The 21,663-nt window shown below is 48.2% G+C and overlaps 1 protein-coding gene across 4 annotated transcripts in view; it reads left to right on the top strand.

Annotated features, from left to right (window-relative positions):
* EXTL3 (exostosin like glycosyltransferase 3) overlaps positions 1 to 21,530 on the top strand; it is a 25,562-nt gene extending 4,032 nt beyond the window's left edge. For all 4 annotated transcript variants that reach the window (XM_078604445.1, XM_078604444.1, XM_078604446.1 and 1 more), the window contains exons 2-7: positions 3,140 to 4,676; positions 7,539 to 8,626; positions 13,126 to 13,253; positions 14,845 to 14,989; positions 16,009 to 16,142; positions 16,387 to 21,530. In XM_078604445.1, coding sequence (XP_078460571.1) covers positions 3,560 to 4,676; positions 7,539 to 8,626; positions 13,126 to 13,253; positions 14,845 to 14,989; positions 16,009 to 16,142; positions 16,387 to 16,591 — 2,817 coding nt within the window. In that variant the 5' untranslated portion in view covers positions 3,140 to 3,559 and the 3' untranslated portion in view covers positions 16,592 to 21,530. The remainder of the gene's footprint in view (positions 1 to 3,139; positions 4,677 to 7,538; positions 8,627 to 13,125; positions 13,254 to 14,844; positions 14,990 to 16,008; positions 16,143 to 16,386) is intronic.
* The last annotated feature ends 133 nt before the right edge of the window (positions 21,531 to 21,663 follow it).

Here is a 21,663-nt window from a genome sequence, read left to right as displayed (position 1 = left end):
TGCAAGCTCAAAATCTTTCCGAGTGATGGCCTTTGTGTAATTACAGTAATAATTCACGGTCCTTTGTTCACCCACTGCTGGATAAAGGTCACCCTTCCCATGCCGTTACGGTCATGCAGTTTGATCGTGCTTTTCCATGCTCGTCCGTGTCACTTGGCAAACGGCGGGCGAGGCTTGGGAATGGTTCGGATCTATCTGTCGCCACAGATGTTCGTCCGTGGCTGGCAATCAAACTCGGGTTATCAGGCGTATTGTGTGCATTGTGCTAACCACTTTCCTATGTCCTTTACGTTTTCACACGTTGCATTGCACAGTAACGCGAACCTGCGAGCGTGGAGCTTTAAAATGAATCGAGTGGCATTTTGAATTCGCAGCAGGGCTCCGCTGAGTACACCTAAGCTATCTTAGTAAACGTAGCATCAGGAAAATCCTTGCATTTTTCATTACACCATCGGCAGTCAAAATATAGCTTTGGCATAGTTCTTAAACAGCTATTTTGATAGTTTTTTTTTAAAGGCTTCTGTTATACGTCGCCTTATAATGCTTGATGGCAAGGCTTTTGGGTGCATTCGGATTTCAACCACGTCCTTCTCTTGTTCTAAGGGATTACTTTTTCCTTCCGACAGACAAATCGTGCAGAAGTTAGCAGCTGTGTGTAAGGCCTTTGTGGCACTAGCGTGGCTCTTCGTGGATTCGCACGACATTTGAGCACGGCGGTGCTGCTGCTGGTTTTGTGTGGTGGTTACACACAGAGCTTGACCTCTTCACTCGAGTTGGCACGAGTCTGTGATGAAAGAGCATTTCCTGGCACGTACTTGGGTGGCAATCTTGTTTGCCCCCCGCCCCGGCCAGTGTTTGTGCAGAAAACGAGGGGGTATGGGGGGGGGTATTTTAAAGTGTTGGGTCTGTGCTGTGACTGACTGACAGTTCTGTTTGCTGTCTATGTCTGTGTCATCTCATGTCGCCCGCTTGTTGTGTGTGGGCCGAATTTAATTTGTATGCATGTATTTGCGTCGATTGGGTGGGTTTGTGCTCGGTCGTTTTTGAATGCAAACCAAATGTGCAAATAACTAAATGCATATTCTCAGGTTTTTTCGGTAAAGTCACGTAGGCAAAACATCAAAAGTAATGAAAGTAAAATAAAACAAAACAAAAATAAAAATAAAATTCACGACGTTTCGGAGGCAACACAAGTCTCCGTCATCAGGTGGGACCGTCATGTGTTGCCTCCGAAACGTCGAAACGACGGAGACTTGTGTTGCCTCCGAAACGTCGTGAATTTTATTTTTATTTTTGTTTTGTTTTATTTTACTTTCATTACTTTTGATGTTTTGCCTACGTGACTTTACCGAAAAAACCTGAGAATATGAATCATTGCAGTCACGAAAGCTTCAAATCTAGAACTAAATGCATTTTTAGCACATTGTGTGTGTGCAGCGTGCTACTCCTCTGATTGCGAGAGCTCAGCTTATTAACAGAGTTAGGATTTGCATTGTTTCTTTTGTCCTTAGTCAGCCAGTGTATCCGTTTTTTAGAACTCTGCCATCTGTATAAGTTATTGAAATTCGAAAGGCTATACGTGTGCAAAAGCTGATCAAAAATGTAATACCGCATGGAGTATTACTTGATGAAATTATTTTCTATTGTGCTTACAGCCGGATAAAGCAAACCCTTAAGTAGATTTTACACAATTGCAATCTAGGAAATATCTTTATTTCAATCTGCCTTAGGAAATTGTCCATTCTCTCCTGTAAACGTCAGTCTTTGTGGTTGCAATGAGAATATTAAAGTTTTGGCAAGCTATATAATATTTTTTCAGAATTGCCATACATACACGGTGGTTTTACTGACAAACGCCAACGGTGCAATATTTTCGGAGCGTGCTTTGCAAAGTTGAATATCAAGCTGCACGTCGCCGATGGCGGGGCAGGAGCGATAACAGGCGGCACTGCGGGTTAGATGCTCCCAGTGATGGATGGGCGCCATGGAATGCCACGCTGTCTGGGAAATGAATCTCTAAGCCTCCAACGTTTGAGGCAGTGGCTCAGCTGTCCCAGTAGATGCGCGCACAGGAGCGCAAACCCGACCGCCTGGATAGCACCATGGCTCAATCTACCCGAGCGGCGAGCGTTTACTATCGCCATCTGAAGTCGCTTATCTGTTGATTTGCCAGTCGACGGGTCGTTATGTACAATACCCTTTTTGGGTTTTTTTTTTTCCCCTCTTCTCCGGGTTGAATTCCAATTGTGCCGTAGGTGTCATGCTGTCATTAGATTGTGACATTTACATGCGGAGATCTCAAGGTGAGAAGTGTACCACCTTGCCAGTAAATGATGTCCCAGAACTACTGAATTCTTTTCAAGAGGCTTTTTTTTAATCACACTAAAGGCAATACCTTTCATTGCCCCTTCAAAGAGTGTTTGCCGCACGTTATTAAAATCACAATTCCTAATCCTTAGAGGTGGAATATGCCAAATTTTACATTATGCTTTCGTTTGTGCAATCATTGGTAACTGGGCTGAGACCATTCGCTCACTACACATGAGAACCCAGTTTTAATCATGGGTGACTGAGCCCCATAGTCAAACTTACATTTTTATCAGTACTGGCTCAGTGCTCTTGACGGTTTCACATATTGAGAGGTCACCTTTGTGCAGTCATTGATGCTGCTATTTTGAGATGCTGCTTTGGAATAAATAGTATGTGCACCTTCAGGGTTTCAGGTTGCATCTTGCCTCTAAGACTTGGCAGCTTTCCAGCACTCACTTGGGGATGCATATGAAAGTGCCATGTTAACAATCTCTTGACATCCTCGTGGGAAGAGATTTCAATCTGTTGCGGTAGTTCCACAGTAATTACCAAAATCGCTCTCATGCATAACACAGGAAAACAACAGGCGAGTGTCGTGAACCAAGTAGAACTTTTGCTATAAGTCTGCAATTTTTACTGCTGAAGGGGCACTTTGATATCACACGACTGCAGTCGGATTGTAAAACAATCACTTGGCATTTTGTATGCCTTCATGCTCGGGTGTGGAACCCATATGTTGGGCTCTGACATTGTCTTCTTGACAGATGTTTTGAACATTAAGCGATTTAATTTATGTCTGTTAAACGACACTGAATTGCTTGTTTTTCAGGCTGTGAAAATGCTTCCTGATGGGAGAGCGGCATGTCACCAAGAACTGAGATGAATGGTGCTGCACATCCTGCCACGTCCCGATGAAATGTTTTGTCATGCAGGCAGGCGATAAATATTGCGTTTTTCAACCACGGCTAAGCAAACATTTATGAGCGAGGTTTGACCTCATCATTTCCAGCATCCACGTGCGGCTTTGGATAATGGAAATGAAATTCTCCCTTTTTATTGCCGCGGGCGATTGATCTGCCAGTCAAGTTGACGTATCAATGACGGCCGTCGCCGCATCCCCAATAATTTGCCTGTAAAGATGCCCGTGGACGCGTATTGATCGAGTCACTCGTCGCGCATTGAGCCCTCGCAATGGAATCAGTCGCTGACTGTCCGCAGCACAGAGAGGAAGCCTAACAGAACCGTTACCATGTCACGCGCTGGATGCATTGGTTGCATCCAGTGGTGGACCAACGGCATGCGCCTGACGCGGCTGATATGCCTGCTGCTCGTCATCCTGGTGACGATCCCGCTGGTGGCCCACTACTACCTGGCCGTCGACCTGGACAGCACCGGCGGAAAGGGGAACCACGTGCAGAACCGTGACCCCGGCAGGCCACCTGTGGGGCCCTGGCACCCTGGCGCGAGCGGCGCCAGCCTTTGCCAGGGCCGGCACGTGGAGGACCTGTGCCGGATCCGCGAATCGGTGAGCGAGGAGCTGCTGCAGCTGGAGGCGCGGCGCCAAGAGCTGAACGGGGAGATCGCGAAGCTGGGGGCGCGGCTCGAGGTGGCGCGGCGCGGCGTCGAAGGTGCCAAGCAGGAGCTGCAGCAGCTGAAGAACACCATCAGCCAGACGGAGCGCTCTTACCGCGAGATGCTGGCGCAGAACCAGCCCAAGCTCTCGCTGCCCATCCGCCTGCTCCCCGACGACTCGGACCCCATGCTGCCGCTGCCCAAATCCGCGCAGCAGTGCCGCTTTTACAGCTGCTTCGACTTCTCCCGCTGCCCGCTCACGTCGGGCTTTCCCGTCTACCTGTACCCCTCGGAGGGTCTCCTGGGAGACGCGCTGGACCCGTTGGTGCGGCAGGCCGTGCAGTCGGCGCTGCGGGCCAGCGTGTACGCGACGCAGGACCCCAAGGTGGCGTGCCTCTACGTCGTGCTGGTCGGCGACGTGCAGGATGGGTCGGCGCTGCCCTCCGCCGAACTCGAGCGCCACCTCCACGCGCTGCCGCACTGGCGGTCGGACGGACGCAACCACCTGCTGCTGAGCCTGTCGCGGCGGGAGAGCGCCACGCGGAACCTGTTGGACGGCGTGAGCACGGGTCGGGCGATGCTGGCGCAGCCCGTGTTCGCCGAGGCGCAGTACCGGCCGGGCTTCGACGTCGTCATGCCGCCGCTCGTCAACGCCATGGCCGAGCCCAACTTCCTGCAGCTGCCGCCGCAGGTTCCGGCCAAGCGCAAGTACCTGCTCAGCTTCCAGGGCGAGAGCGAGCTGAGCGTGTCACGGGGCCGTGTCGGCGAGGAGGGCGGAGAGGGCGAGGAAGCAGGTGACCGAATTTCGCACGCGGCGCTCCGGCCTGTGCCCGACCTTTGTACGGTCTCGTAAGCGGAGCTGGCTCGATCCTCGAGAGTGCTTGCATGGGGGAAGCCACAACGCGGGAATGGGGTCAGCAGAAGGCAGTGCAGCAAAACACGTTGTTGGACTGTACTTCTATGGCACCACGTCTATTGCTACCCCGCATTCAGAGTGGTCAAATCACCCCCACAACCTGTACGGCATGGGGAGGCCCTCAACCAACAAAGGGACTGGCTATGTACTTTTCATTGTGATGCATGGCATGTTAACGTGGTTTATGTGGTGGGCATTCTATTTGTGTTCTGCTGGGTCCAAGAGACCCAGTGAGATGTCTTTGGTATGTAGGTGTTACAGGCTCTTTGCACGACCCTTATACAAGACATTTAGCATCTTGTATACAGGGATAAATAATTCATCTTTTGTGAGCAACTATACATTACTGCCTGTACGTGTCTTCCAGTCTCGACCACCGCAGTAGTGTCGGGTATTTCAGGGCTGAATTCCTAGGGTTTTTTTTTAAGTCGCCAGGATGTATATTTCAAATATATTGTCGTCACTACAATAATAATACGAATGACTTGTTATGATATACAGCCCTTTGTTAATCCGCTACTGGATGAAGGCCTCCGCATGCTGTGCCGGTCATTTGGGTTGTGTGATCATATTTCACCATGCTGTTCAGCGCAGGTTGGTGAAAGGGGGTGCTCGGAGCCCGTTCACATATCACAACGATGTTAGCTGTGGCTGGCAAAGGATGTCAGATTTGCCGGGTTCATTAAAACAGGGGTTAGCATACTGTGCTACTGCTCCACGCCATAATAGCAAGCTTGTATTGGACAACCCAAAATACGAGATTTTTTGGATTCCATCTTAGTTGAATATGAACGCACGATGAAATGCCAAGCAGACCCTTATTAGCTAGGCATGCAACAATTCATCTATTCATTGCTTTGGATGGATTTTTGTACCCATTCTACTTGCATGTAAGAATCTATTATTTTCGATTGTGTATGTGCAGCCAATTTGTCAATACACTAATGAATGAGGGTCTCCCCACGTCGTGCGGGTCTTGAGGGTTATTTGAACGTATATTTGCTACGCTGGTGAATGAAGGTGAGGTGCATAGATGTGGCATCTAAGTAATGTACAATGATGGATTTTTGTCCATAATATAATTTTTCTGGGTTAGCTCGAGTAAATATAAATGGTGTCGTTAAACCTGCCACTACCCGACACAGCCAATTATTAATGTTTGTCACGTAGAAAGAACATGCCGATTCATTACTAGTACAGCACACCGGTGTGTTGGAGAGTAAACCCATGAACATTTACAATCTGAGTACGACGTTTCGCCAGTAATTGCAACTAGTTTCCTCAGGCGACAGCCAGATTTGTGCTAGCAACGAATTGGCATGTTCTGTTTACGTGACAAACCTTACTAATTGTCTGCCGGGTGGTGGCAGGTTTAACGATACATTTATATTTACACGATCTAACCCAAAAAAAACCTGTATTATGGATGATATTTGTCACGAAAGCCTACATGTTAAATGTCTTTTGGTGTCCTACCAAATGCAGCCCACCATAGAGCCCCCGATAATTATATTTGGATTTATTTCTGTCCTTGTGATTTATAGATTTTATAGCTTCACAACACCGTACATTCGACGTGCACCGCAATGGCAGACATAGAATGTGTGCGTGAATTGCAGTGCGGCCCCGAATTGCTCCGATTCGTAGAGGGGGTAAAACGTATACATCCCCGTTGTTAGCGATCGTCTTGTGGAAACTGAAGCCGAGCTCTGGCGCTGATACTTACCCCTCACCTGAATTCGAACTCGAACTATAACCCTGGTGCTGTGCCCCTAGGTTCCACGAGATTGTTTCCAAGTGTGAATCAATGCCCATCTTGAAGGAGCGGGCACTAAATGGGACATTGATCTAGAGCGCAGTTTTAGCGTGGTGTCGCGTTTTTCTCATCAAAGCGCCCTATCGGTTGTTTGATTGTGTTGTAATGGCCACTCCAATGCTACCCGAGTCGAGGTAGGAGCATTAAAGTCAGATGAATTAACGGCATGGAATAGCCTCGGTTAACTTTTACCATGCCTCGTAAAGTTGTTTTGTGCTTTGCGAGTTCGTTTTTTGCAACATTTTTTTACAATTCCATAAAACACGTGTGTTAAAGTTGTTAAGGATAGGAAGGGTATGAATTTAATACCCACTGCATTGTTGGCTGTGCTGTATTTCTACTTCACAGTTGGCATAATTCTTTACGCCACCAGCAATTTGATGATTTGTTTTGGTTAGGGGTTTTACAATTCACAGCTCATGAGCTCAGATCAGATATTTCACTTGTTGCTACCACCCAAAACGGCATCGCTTGAGTGGTTCCAATTTCGTTGTGTGGCTAACAACCGTTAATTGAAAGTTAACCATTTGACATTACTGGGTTATAAAATAATCTACTCTTTTGAGCCATGGAAATAATTCGGTACTAAAAGCGGTACCAATTTCTGTTCTGGTCCATGGACTATCAGGATCACCATTGGATTCTTGAATCAAAAATTTTCTCTATTCTTTGTCATCTTATGGTTATTGATTTATTTTACAGTCTTTGCGAATATTCAACCAATTTTAACATTGAAAAATAATTTGTATGAACATCGATGCGAGCATTAGAAATAATCAAAATTGATGCATTGTTACGTGCCAAGTATATAGTGTGAAAATGCTTTCAGAAAAATACACGCATGTATTTAATAAACAAGCTTCAATTTCCAGCGCGATCCGAGGAAACGAAAAACACTTCTTTTTTTGTTAAATCGCCTTTCAGGAGGCGGCGAAGGCAGGAAAATCGACCTCTACGACATCCACATCGTGTCCGTGCTCAAGGCGATCGTCGCCGGCGGCCAGGAGAGCGTTCTGGTTGACTTGACGTGCGACGGCCCCGCAGCCGGTGGCGGCGGCGGCAGCCCCACCGGCGGCGGCTCCCCATCGGAGTGGGCGCTGTGCGGTGACCACACGTCGCGCATCGAGGTGCTGCGCCGCTCCACGTTCTCGCTGGTGGTGGCCGCCGGCGACCCGCGCCTCTCCGCGTCGCAGCTCGCGTCGACGCGCGTGTACGAGGCGCTGGAGGCCGGCGCCGTACCGGTGGTGCTGGGCGGCGACCGCGCCCGCCTCCCCTTCGCCGAGACGATTCGCTGGGAGCGCGCGGCCGTGCTGCTGCCCAAGGCGCGCGTCACGGAGCTGCACTTCCTGCTGCGCAGCGTGCCCGACAACGACCTGCTCGCCATGCGCCGCCAGGGCCGCTTCCTGTGGGAGACGTACCTGGCGTCGGCCGAGAGCGCGCTGGGCGCCGCGCTGGCCACCGTGCGGGCGCGCGCCCACATCCCGCCGGCACCTGTCCCCGAGGAGCCGTCGCCCGAGATCCCGCACCGCTCCGCCAGGGTGCCCACCGACGGCCTCAACCCGCCGTCCGAGATGGGCGACCTGGAGCTGGGGCCCGCGGAGAACGAGCCGCCCTATGCCTCGGAGCGATACAAGCGCAATTACACGCTCGTCATGCTGGACGCCGACCGCAGCTGGAACTCCCCGCCGGGACCTTTCTACCTGTTCCCCTTCACGCCGCTCGACCCCGTTTTGCCGTCCGAGGCTCAGTTCCTCGGCTCCGGCGCGGGCTTCCGGCCGATCGGCGGCGGCGCCGGCGGCACGGGCAAGGAGTTTCAGGAGGCGCTGGGTGGGAACCTGCCGAGGGAGCAGTTCACGGTGGTGATGCTCACGTACGAGCGCGAGGAGGTGCTCATGGACTCGGTGCGACGTCTCAACGGGCTGCCCTACCTCAACAAGGTGGTGGTGGTCTGGAATGCGCCCAAGCTGCCCTCCGAGGAGTTGGTCTGGCCCGACATCGGCGTCCCTGTCACGGTACGTCGATGCTATTGCGCGTACGTGGCACGGCAGAGCGCGATTTTTTTTGTCCCAACTTTAGCGTACTACGCGGAAATAACATCGGGATCGATAGATAAATGGCCTTCGATATATAACCAGGCAAGAAAGGGTCCATTGAGACCAGGAGTCTTCTTTTTTCAAGAGATGCCAGGGTTTAATTAAGTCAAGAAAAACAATTAGAATGCAATTACGATGCAATTAAAACAGTTTAAAAATGTTATATGAATGAAAATTCTTTGCACTAAAAAAATACATGTTCATGCGGACGATGCTAGGAATTTCATTTAAAATGCTAAGCCACGTGGAGGTGTGGAATAGAATATAACAACAAAACACTTGAGGTGTGGTATGGAAGAAGACGTTTTGATGGGTAGAACGTGCGTGCAGGAAGGAGGAGGGAAGGTTGCTGCTGTAAACATTGGAGTGGTCAAGTAAAGAGACCTGAAGCCACACGTGATGCATTGCAACAGCAGTCCTTGGAGGTCAGGTGTGAATTTGCAACAACGAGAGCAGTGGTTCTTCTTCTTTACCTGGGGATGCGAGATGCCCTTCCTGGGGGTGCGAGACATGGCCATGAAACCTCTATGTATTTTTCGATTTAAAGCTTTCGTGACTGCAGGGATTCATATTCTTGGTTCTTTCAGTAAAGTCACGTAGAAGGGAAATAATAAAATAATAAAAATCTAATTCTCACGACAAGAACATTTTCTTGCTGTGGTTTTCACACCGATGATGATTGCTTGTGTTGCAATCGAAACGTCGTGAGAATTGTATTGTTTTATTTTTATTATTTTATTATTTCCCTTCTACGTGACTTTACCGAAACAACCAAGAATACTCTATGTATGTATTAACATACATTTTTATTACGATTGAGAACCAAAGAGGTGCAGGCTGCAGTCAAGGTTAAGAACCATTGAACTAGAGGATCTTCGGGAAGGAAGCGATCACGAGGGTGTGGTGACGTCTTCACCTCGGTTTAAAGTACTTAATTAATGTTTGTATCCCATTGCTGAGAGCAGGGACAGCAATGTCCCCAGCATGATTCGTACATAGTGCTTCACGAATGCTGATACGTGTACATGTACTGGACGTGCGTGATCAATCCGTAGTCATTGGTAGTATGGTTACTGCTCTTCGTGCCACTGTTTGTAGATGTGTATCTAAAAGTCAAGCTCCTGATGCAAGATAGTGGCGTGCCTGGATAAAGGCAAAGATATGGATTTAATGAGCAGACCTCTTTTTTTCTTTGACATCATAGATGTTTTGGCATTTCATTATTTATTACTATTATTTAGTGTAAACTCTCCTTTTGAACTTGGGTTTTTCAATGGAATGTCAAGTGCCTTTCATTGTACGTGGCCAATTGTGCCTAGCACACCTATTGTAATGTTATGGGTGGATATGTTTCTGAAGTGAATTTGTTTTGTTAAAGCTGTGTTTTATCTGCACTGTGGATTCTGCCCACTGAAAAAAAACCTTATTACTCTGATGTCAATATTCCTTGTTCATCTGCTTTACTATGCTAAGGGCAGCTTCAGCTTTAATATAATAACATATTTAGAATTTTACATTTTTATTTATGTTGTAAATCCATTGCTGAATGAAGAGCTTCGTGTGTCGTGTCAGTCATTAGGGATTTGCTTGACCATCTCTCACCACGCTTGTCAGTGCAGGATGGTGAAGGGCGGTGGGGGTGGTGCACAGGACTGGTTCAGTTATCACCCGCCACTGATGTTATCCGCGGCCGGCAAATCAAACTCGGGTGGTCGGCTTTGGAATCGTTGCTCCACCGTTACGCACCCAGTTCGTTTTGTTGTTGTTGTTGGCTTGTGAAAAGGGTGCTTTGTAAGTCCTCTACGGACAGTCACAATGTGACTAAAACACACCTTCGGCGCGTGTGCTGATATACTTTCATTTTCGCCGGCGCTAACTGCGGGGTTGATATGTGTAGACGGTAGCGATCGATGCGGCTTGGAGTGTGCTCTCGAGCGCAAGCTTGCCACGCCTCGAACAACCGCTGTTTAGGACCCCCCCCATGCACTCGCAGTAGTTATTTTGTGTGCGTGTGTGAGGTTCTATATTTTTCTAGAAATATTCCAAGATATTCCATGGCCATCCCCCCCTCTCCCTCCCACATTCTCATTGCAAACAAATAAATTAATTCGTAAGCTGATGTGTTTTCAGTGGGTGGCATTCCGGCCCATGGTGATGGGGGTGGGTTGCGTGACAGAAAATAAATAAGCAGAAATTGTTGCGAGGATTGCAGCTCGTCTGCATTTCAGCCTCCTTTGTTCGGCGATCCGTGGAACCTCTACAACTCCCGCCGCAGTGCAAGTTTGTGCGTCTTTGAAGATAGCATCTGGCTTCGCTTTGTTCTGTGGTTTTAAAAGGCATGCTGCCATGCAAGTGTGTGTGTGTCTTTTGGGAAATAAAACATATCATGGGGTGTTTTCAAATGTAAGAATTCAGTGCTTGTGGCCAGGGCTGGTATTTGTAGGTGTCCTTTGCTACTTTCATCCCCAGAAAGCGAACAGTTCCTATCTCGTAGTGGCAAGTGAAACATCGTGTATAATTGCTCAAATTAGGATGTGAAAATTGTAACACTAGTAATTGGCGCGTCAAACGCTTGTACGAGTTGCAGTTTAATGGGTTTGGCTGTGTTGGCTGATGGGAGGGTCTTGCGACAGAAATTTGGCCAGGTTATTGTGGCCAAACCCAACATTTTTTTGTACCATTCGGTTTGTGTGGCTGCAAGACAAAATTTTCCTGTGGTGGCTGTGCTTGACCAGCCACTTCAAATATATTTTTGTTCTCATTGATGTTCAAACTCTACGTGGGACAAGACCCCGAGCCAATGTAAGAGCTATTTGTTCGTGTTTCCTCATCCTTTCCGATATAAAAGCATGACAGAATTCTCAAAAGATTTGCATCAGCACTTTGTGGAGCCAACGACAGGGAACCGAGAAGTGGTTGTCGGCGAGATGCAGGTAGCGGTTTCTAATAACCTATGACCTTGCCTGTCCATTAGTCCAGCGGGTATCCCTGCTGGGTCAGCCGTTGAACAATGCGGGCTGGAGAGACGTATTGAATTCTGTGTGCCTAAATGCAGTTTTGTGTAACCAATCGGGGCCAGCGTTTTTTTTTTTTACCAGGTGAGAGCTCGTGGAAGTAGCCCAAGCCCCTCTTGCAGAGGGGACCTGGAGGACAAATGCATAGTGCAGGCTTCTTCTCTGAATACCTTGACGAGAAGTGCTCTCACAATAGGCTTATCTCTCACTGATAATACGGGCATAGAGCACGGACGCATTGTCAACTCCTTTGCCTCCGGACACTGCCGAGTATACACCGGTGCATCTAAGAGGCTTGATCATTCAGTGTGTCTGTGTGTTTTGTGTTAAGAACCTTGTCTTTTAAGCGAAAGGGTTTGGTCATGAATTGTTTGTAATTTTCATCATCATCAGCCATGATTAATCCACTGCTGGATTATTGCCTGCCCAAGCCTTCGCCATCTCTCACTGTCTTGCGATGCAGCGATCCAATGAGCACATGAGCAGTTGTCAATGCTCCATCTCCACAGTGGACGTCCTCTCTCTCGGGCGTGTTTTGCCTCTTTTGGCTGCCACTGTCATGAGTCTCAACCCCCGACCATCATCACCTCTAGTGACCTATGCTGCCCAAGCTCACTTAATACGTTTATCAAGTGAGCTTGGGAGCCATGGTGGCGATATGTTAACTTCCTCGCCTGGTATACAGGAAGTTGTGGGTTCGATCCCGACCCTGACGCCTGCTGTATATTTGGAGTTTCCATGTTCTCCCCATAGTCGTGTGGATTTTATTCTGGGTCCTCCAGTTTTTCCCTCCATTTAAATCAACAACACGCATTTAGAGTAGTTGGTTGCTACAAATTTACACACGATGCTAAGCCACCTACCTCATTGAGCTATCATTTGTGATAACCAGGTCGCTTCTGAAAAATATCTACGTAGCTCAGTGGGCCTTACCTGGCAGAAGAAAAAAGAGTTTCGTTTTTTTGTGAGTTTTTTTATTAGGCAATATGATGACATATTCTTGGTTCTTTCGGTAAAGTCACTTAGAAGGGAAATAACAAAACAATATTAATATAAAACAATAAAAATTTTCACGACGTTTCGACTGCAACACAAGCAATCATCATCAGGTGTGAAATCCACAGCAAGAAAATTTGAAAAAAAAATGTCTTGCTGTGGATTTCACACCTGATGATGATTGATTGTGTTGCAGTCGAAACGTCGTGAGAATTTTTATTGTTTTATATTTATATTATTTTATTATTATTTCCCTTCTACGTGACTTTACCGAAAGAACCAAGAATATGAATCCCTGCAGTCACGAAAGCTTTAAATCAAAATATGATGACACTTATATTGCGCGTTGTTGCCCCGTAATCTACGGGTTACATGATCGCTGTCCCTCCCCCCGGCCGCACGTCGCAGGTTGTGAAGACAAAGAAGAACAGCCTGAACAACAGATTCCTGCCGTACGATGCCATCGAGACAGAGGCGATCCTGTCCATCGACGACGATGCACATCTTCGACACGACGAAATCATGTTTGGCTTCAGGTGGGTTTTATGCAAAAAAACGCCCTTGGGCAAATGGTGTTTTGAAGAGGTTGGACCGCGTTGGATTATTCCTGCAGAGCACTGAGCCGGCTCCGCTGAGACCCTGGAACCAGGTTTTCAAGTGTGGTGGCTTGACGATGTCAACCTTGTCACCAATGACTGCGAAATCACGTTACGTTAAAACAATTTTTTATTAAATAAATGTTTTAATTGACGTGCGATCACACAGTCTTTGCCGCGTTGTAACGGTTATCACGCTGGGCTTGCAATCCAGAGGTCGCGAGTTCATTCTGCTGGCACGGCACAGTTGAAATAATGGTGCAGGTTTCTTAAATCCCCCCCGTGTGTGCCTCTGTATACTCCCAGCAGTATTAATCGGTCATGGAAGAGTTGGCCAAAATACCCTCTTAGAAAGGGGTCTCTCGCGGAGGCCCATTTCACCAGCAGTGGCTTGACCGATCGCTTTGCAGCGCTGTGCCTTTACCCTTTGCAGGGCATATAAAAGGTGTGCCTCCTGGTGTGGCTTAAAAGAAGCCCATTCGAATGGCTTCAGTCGTCCTTCTGTGATGTTATCTTCAAGGGCCTATTCTGACACGCGGTGGTGGGGGAGTTGCCTGTAGTGAGGGATACTGAATGGATATTTGCTCATCTCTGCGAATGCCCGTAGCACAATTGGATTGTAATTAGGTGAGGATTAAAACACGCCATTCAAAGGCTGCGAATTAACACCTTCAGTTATTGGACGCCTTTGCTCAACAACAACAAAAAATGCCGCATTCGTTTTCCCCTCTCTCACACTGACCAAACCAGTCCAGTGGAGGAGTGAGTGGGAGGTGTGGTGGTCAGTGTCCGGGCACATGTCACTTGCTCAACGCGGGAGCGTTTATTTTGGTGTGGCTTTTGCTTTGAACTGATGCGACCTTTCGCTCCCCCACCCCCCCGCCTAAAAGAAAGGTCGGCAACAGGTTGGATAGTGGGAAATAAAGTGCGTCCACTCTCGCTGTCCAGCCACCGCGAGCAGGCCACACGAAACAGTGTGGTTGCCAAAGGTGGAATGGCATGGACCGTTACATTTACATACAGGGTATATAGTCATTAACACTTGCCGTAGCTTTTTTGAGAGCAGCAATGCCTGATGGGATGGCAACAATTTTCAACCCTTTGAATTGAGAGTCGATGCAAAAATATGCGCATACATTCAGCTCTTAAGCTGGTGGTCTGGACAAGGCTGAGAGAGCATCGAACATGCAACGTGGTGACCACGTGGTATATAATGGGTGCTGTGTCTTCCTGTTGTTTGTGAGCAACACACCATTCGTGTGTTGTGAAATTTGTTTGTATCCAGCTTGCACACATTTTCCTTTTCTGGTGGATTTTCTCAATTTACAGAACGTTGGAATTGAATTTCACTCCCTTTCTTGTTTTCCCCGCATTTATTTTACACTGCATGCGTGCGTGTTCGCTGGCTGGAACGTCAAATTGCATCTCTGGTGGTGTCTCCTACACAACGCCCTTGACGGAATGCATGGGGGTGGTGGGGGGGGGGAACTCTCCCGGTGTTTCTCTTCACCTGGGTGATTTTGGCGCCCAGGGTTTGGCGGGAGGCACGTGACCGCATCGTGGGGTTCCCGGGGCGCTACCACGCCTGGGACTCGCTGCACCAGTCGTGGCTCTACAACTCCAACTACTCATGCGAGCTCTCCATGGTGCTCACAGGGGCAGCCTTCTTCCACAAGGTGAGATCTGCTCATTTGCATTTTAATCGAGCCACGGGGCATTCCCTTTATAGTTTAGACACGGCCCAAACAACTGAAACGAAACTAAACAATTTTTTTATTTGACCAGGTAAGGCCCACTGAGCTTATTACGTAGCTCTTTTTCAGAAGTGATCTGGCCACAAATGATAGCTCAACGAAGTGGCTTATCACGTTGAAATGTACAGCGCCCAAATACTCTAAATGCACGTTGATTCTAAATGTGGAGGGAAAACCGGGAGGACCCGGAGAAAAATCCACACAACCACGGCAAGAGAGAGAATATGTAAACTCCAAATATACTGCCGTCAAGGTCGGGATCCAATCCACGACGTCCTGTATACCAGGTGAGGTCTTTAACATCTCGCCATGCCAACAACAGCCCTGATCTTGCAGCTGTGTGCCCTAGGCCCATGTTCGCGTGCTGTGCAACACAGGGCTTGAAGCTCCGCTGTTGAGATGAAAACTCTTTAAGAAAGAATTCTCTAATTGGAATCTGTAGTGAGCCACGCCATGATAACTCTTTCGTGATGCAATTGTGACGCCACTCCCACAGTTTAATATCGCCTTGCGGTCATCTCACCGAGAGATTAACTAGTCACGCGTCGTAATAACTTTGTTTTATTTCATGTAAATTAGATGCCGATTTCCTTTAGGCTAATGCTCAACGAATTAGCTGGAATAAATTAGAAAATATGGATGAGTCGGACAGTAGAGATGAGATGAACTATTTCTTAAATATAAACACGACCCCAAATTGTGAAGTCCCCCCTCCTCAGCAATCCGTGATGTCAACTCCCTGCCCCTGTTCAAGTACGGGCTCTATACCTTTTCTTCTGTCTAACGGATTGCGTCTCTCTCCCTCTCCATATCAAACAAATATGCCCACTGTTCTTCCGTAGCATCTTGAGACACAGCCGCATTGTGAAGCTGTATATTTTATTCATAGATACTGTGACTAGAGAAACTAATGGCCCTGCGGGTGGTGCGCTGTGCTGCAGTACTACGCCTACCTGTACTCGTACGTGATGCCCCAAGCCATCCGCGACATGGTCGACGAGTACATCAACTGCGAAGACATCGCCATGAACTTCCTCGTCTCCCACATCACGCGCAAGCCGCCCATCAAGGTGACCTTCCTCCAGTGTGTTTTTTTAAAGATCTTGGTTAAAATTTTTTAAAGATTTTGGTTTTATTATTTTATTTCCTTTTCTGTATTAAATTGCAGTTGTGCTACTGCTTCATGCCATGGGAATTCTCGCACGTCGGAATGGATTTGCCTCGGTTCGTAAAGAACGGATCCCTGGAAAGGTGGCCTAACACAGGTCTGGTCCGATGTCTGGTCCGGTCTCCGTCCGTTTGCTCACTTCGCAGGTGACGTCCCGCTGGACGTTCCGCTGCCCGGGCTGTCCCCAGGCGCTCTCGCACGACGAGTCCCACTTCCACGAGCGCCACCGCTGCATCAACTTCTTCGTCAAGGTGTACGGCTACATGCCGCTGCTCTACACGCAGTTCCGCGCCGACTCGGTGCTCTTCAAGACGCGGCTGCCGCACGACAAAACCAAATGCTTTAAGTTCATATGAAGGAGGAGGCGGAGGAGGAGGGGGAAGAGGAGAGGCGGTCCCCGGTCATCGTCTTTGCCACCGACCCCGTCGGCGAGCCTCGGCGGGGGAGGCGGGGTGAGCCTGTGTGACACCAGGGGTGGCAGGAGAACGATCTGTGGAGATTCTGCTCCTCCTTCGTCGTATGGTTTGAGTTGGTTTTGGACGCCCCGTCTGCAAGAGTTGCGGGCGCCTAAATTATTCCTGTTAGAACTGAAAGCCCCTAAGGCTTGCGCGCGACGATGTTCATCGCGAAGAGTCGCGCGACGCCCAGGGAATGCGCCCAAGGGAAGCTCGTATCGACTGTCGGGATTTGGTTTCGCTGGTTGACGCTTATTTATTTCTCACACGTGACTTGAACCCATCACAGGAAGCGAATGCCGAATGCAGTTTATGACGCGTAAGTACTGTATTTATTTGTGGTTCTGTTGACCCTCCCCGCGCGATGATGTAAAGGCATAAGTGGCTTTCGTATTTTAGATGTTAAACACGGTATGCTGCCAAGCCACAAAAGAAACATGCCCCGCTACGCAGGCTGTGTTTCCATTAAACAAAGCGATGTTCGCAAATTTTTCGTGCAATCTTACCGCATTATCCGTAACAAAGGTTTTTTGGGTTACATCACGTAACTATAAATGTGTCGTTAAACCCGCCACCACCCGACACGGCCAATTAGTAAGGTTTGTCTCGTAAACAGAACGTGCCAATTCGTTACTAGTGTACAGCACACCGTTGTTGTTGGAGAGCAAATCCACAAGATTTACAATCTTGAGTGACTTTTCACTAGTAATTACAACTCGCTTCATCAGGCGACAGCCAGATAACGCATTAATGGATATTAAACACTGTAACCGATGACTATATAAGATTATACACACGCATATATATATACTGTAGCGTGTTGTTAACAAAAGACGATAAAAAAACTTGGCAGGGTACCAACATTTGTTGCGGCTAAATTAAAATTTCAATGGAAACGGACACAAAACGGCAAAATAAAGATACAGATGTGAAACTCGCGTTGGCACAGACGGCCAATCAAAAAAGCAGGCCGCTGAAAAAATAAATAAAAGCCGCTGACCTTTCCATTGTGCTGGGATATTGCTAGGCGGCGACCTTCATCTAACAATGGGCGAAATAAAATTAGACCGGGATTTTGGTGATTATTCTCCATTTGGCGTGGCACGCGATTATCAAGCTGTGCCGTCCCCATAAGTTGCGGTGTCATCGCAGCCACAAGGCTCATTGTGAGCACTGCACCCCGTAATTATATTGTCATGGTTTATATACTCTATATATACACACACACACGTGACTCATTGCGAGACTGTCATCGTTATCATTCATTGTGTAACCACTGCTGGATGGAGACCTCCCCACAACGTCGCCGATTGCCTGTTACTCCGTCTCCGCCGTGGTCACCCTCTGCGGGAATTTCCTCCTTTTTGGCTACCATGCCATCGCCAGCCTCGCCCATCGGCCATCATCCCACTCTTGTGATGTCTCGCCCAAGGCCACTTGGACGAAACATCGCTACGATGTCTCTGTTGTGTTCGTCTCTTGGTGTAATTCCCAGGCATGTACCTCTGCATGCTACTTTTGCGTACTTTTTCAGTTTTTTTCTGTCATAACTGACATTGTGCATCAACGGACAACACTTTACGCACATTGGTATGCTTCTTTTCGTTATTAACTTTGAAGTTTCAAAAGCACCACATTTTGCCCTCACTCACCTCGTTTATGTCATCATTTTGATCCTGGCCTGCCTTAAAAAAAATTGTCAAACTTGTCTCTCCAACAATTATTTCGTTTTATTTAGCAAAGTTGTACATGACCGTTGCTTTGGAATTTGCATTTCAACCGTGCAGCCTTCTCCGTTGGATTCTTCCGTCATTTCACGTCGTAGTTCACTGCCGTTTAATTCTTCGGACTGTCGTCAGCACATGCGGGGATGGTAGATACTTTATTCGATCGATTTAAAAAAGAACAAAAATACATTGTAGGGTCGCTGTGAATCTATTTGGTGTGAGCGTATCTCTTGCCCCACTCCAGTGTAGTAACCTCCTCTATCTGTAAGAAATAGATTTTAGACCAGTGCTATGTATTGTTGCATTAAGGGGCTCGGGGTTTTTTGCGAGAAGTTGGGCGCAGTGGCGTTTACGTTTGGCCGTCTGTACGGGAATCTTTATTGGCGGTGGGCAGTGGTGGGTGGAAAAAAAAACCCCGTGGAAACCCGTATCACTCTTAGCAACGCGCATACGCAGACCCGATCGCACGGACGGGTTGTGTACGTTGCAAAAGGAAGTTAATGCGACCTTCAGACGTGCAGCAAAATAAAGAATTAACCGCATTTTAATGGAAACATAGCCGTCCCGATGACCTGCTTTGATAAAACCGGATCTGCCGGAGGCTTTTACATTTCGACCGACTTAACGAGTTAAAAAGGCGGACGGTTTTATTTTGTTGTTGATGGACTTTTGTCACTCATGCCCGTCGCTTCTAACAATTTTTACGCCCTGATTGACACGGAGACATCTGTCCATAAATATCAGTTCCACTGCGATGACAAAACTGCAGATAAATTTAAAAACCCTACGGGAACAAACTTGGCGTTTAGTTTTGTCTCCTGCAACAGACCGTGCTCGCTCCGTTGTTCCCGTAGCGGCGAGAGCGCCAATCGTACCCCTTTGTCTCGCCACATCCCGGACGGAACTTTTCTGAGCTCTGTAAAAAGTTACGTTTCGCTTCTACATTATATATATGAGCAGCTGTGCAAGATACTGATCGAAAACATCAAAAGATTATCCTCTATTATTTTTTTAATATTCTAAAAATTCGATTTCGTGTCTCCCGAGTTCTTGGAGGAGTTTGCCGGTGGCAGACTTTGATTGTGCTCGGCGAGATGATTCCACTGTGTAAGTTGTCCCAGTTATGGCTGTGTATTTCTTTGATGTGACTTGTGGTTGTGCCCGCTACGCGTTGTTAGGCACGATGCCCCACATATTCAGGGCGGCACCTGCTGGAATCGGTTCTTGAAATGTTCCAGAAGTTCCTCTGCATAATTGGGGAATTTAATTCAGACCCCCCCCCCCGCCCCCCCCCAAAGAAGCTGCCTAGCGTGCAGAGCGGAACGTCGGACATCACGCAGAGCAACATGCGGTACGTCCCCAGAATACACATCGGGGGAGCTGACCCAGGTAATTGTTGATGTACGTTTGGTATCGTTATTTGATGTCGCCATAGTCACAATTCTGCCCAGCCATCGTGTGGTATATTGACAGTGTTACTGTATTTGACTAAATTTTGTATTAAAAAGATAAAAGGCGATTTCAGAATGTGCTCGCGCGTGACAGCAAGCGTATTCCCGGCACGTCGCACCGATGCGTCTTACCGATGTGCCGATCGGAATTCGGGCAAGTTGCTGCCTGACCACCGGCTAGGTGCATTTAAACCGGGTTAACGTTTAAACCGGGTTAACGTTAGGCAGGTTACACTGTACTCGATTACAATATTACGATAAAGACTGACGATTTTTGCGAGCCGTCTTTATATATATACAGTATATGTGTTTTGCGTGTAAAATCCTGAGGTTACTCACCTCTGAACGGCCGTGAAGAAAGTAATGTTTACATAACATGTTGTCTATGTCCTGTTGGCGTGTGGCATGATGCCGATGTTATGGGATGCCTGTAGTTAACACAAGAGTTGCATTCTCTTGTAACGTTGTGGATATTGTCGATTCAATTAGGCTAAGTGATATTTATTCAATTTTTTTGTATATATATTTTTTAAGCTTTTATCGGGTGCGACGCTTGGTTTAACCCCACGTCACCATTTGTCCACCAGAGTGGGAGTCAAGGTCCCGATGTGGGTAGACGTACCCCGTAAGTCTTACACCGGGAGAGCCGCGTGTACAACGTAAGGATTATTAATGCCCATACTTTGTTACAAATGCAAAGCTATATTAGCTCCATTGTGTGTGTGATTTTCGTGCGTGGGCGAGTTCCCCTTTCGTGGGGCTTGGCAGCCACTGCTCCTCCGACCGTCGGGCAGTTGGCCTCGACCAAATGATTAACCCGGCAGCTTCGGCTGCATCTTCGTCGTCGTTGGTGAATGCGTTTGTGAACTGTGCTACGGTGCACCCTGGCCCGGAGGGAACCCGTCCGCCATTTCAAAACGGCACTCGTTTAATGCCCTGACGACAAAGCTACATCCTCGCAATGTCAACAGGTTACAACGCATGAACCCTTTCCCGTTCCGATGGCGTACGTGTACGTCGTCAGAAACGGAACCGGAAGAAAAAATGTAATAACTTTATCGCTACTGAGGCTCTCCCCCAAGGCCGTGCGGGGAGGGCGTGCGGCACAGTTTGGCGCCAACTATCATCGGTGTGTGGTCGTGTCCCTACGGTTCTCTGCGGTGAGTCCAATGTCTTTAAAAACCACCGCGCAATACGCTTCTCTAAATAAAATGAACGCTGAACCGTTTGCGCATTCCGGTGAACGGGACACCCCCCCCGCCCCCACCCCGCAACTTGCCGTCGTCTCGGAAAGGGTTGGAGGGTAACAGGCATGGTGAGGTGGTTGGCAATACTCACTGCTACGGAGCCCTAAGACCCGAGTTCGATTCCCAGCCATGGTAAAACGTAACTGGCAAAATGATATCCGAACTTGACCCTGGCCCTGTCCTCTCCCTTCACCAAGCTGCACTGACCAGCGTGGTGAAGCACGGTTGAACCCCTTCGTCGGGCAGGTAGGGGGGGGGGGGGAGCAAATCGCGGTTTGGGTACTGAGCGACGAGCGGAGGAGCCGGGGCCCTACGTTGCCCACGAGGGTTGCTACAGCTTTGTCACGGCCACGATAGAAACCACTGGAATAAAGGCATCGAGCACGGGACGTTGAATAAAGTTTTATAAAATGCCCATCGCTGCGAGTGTGATCGTCCAGTCGTCTCTTGCCACCGGGTCAACCAACTTGCGTTGTTTCGCACCTCCGATATAGCACGGTTGTGCGACGTACGTTGCGAAGGAAGTTCAACATACATACAAGCTGAAG

This window comes from Lampetra planeri, chromosome 22 (assembly GCF_965212315.1).
Source record: "Lampetra planeri chromosome 22, kcLamPlan1.2.h2, whole genome shotgun sequence".
Taxonomy (NCBI): domain Eukaryota; kingdom Metazoa; phylum Chordata; class Hyperoartia; order Petromyzontiformes; family Petromyzontidae; genus Lampetra; species Lampetra planeri.
Note: the sequence above shows the minus strand (reverse complement) of the source record. Positions and strands in the feature narration are given on the sequence as shown.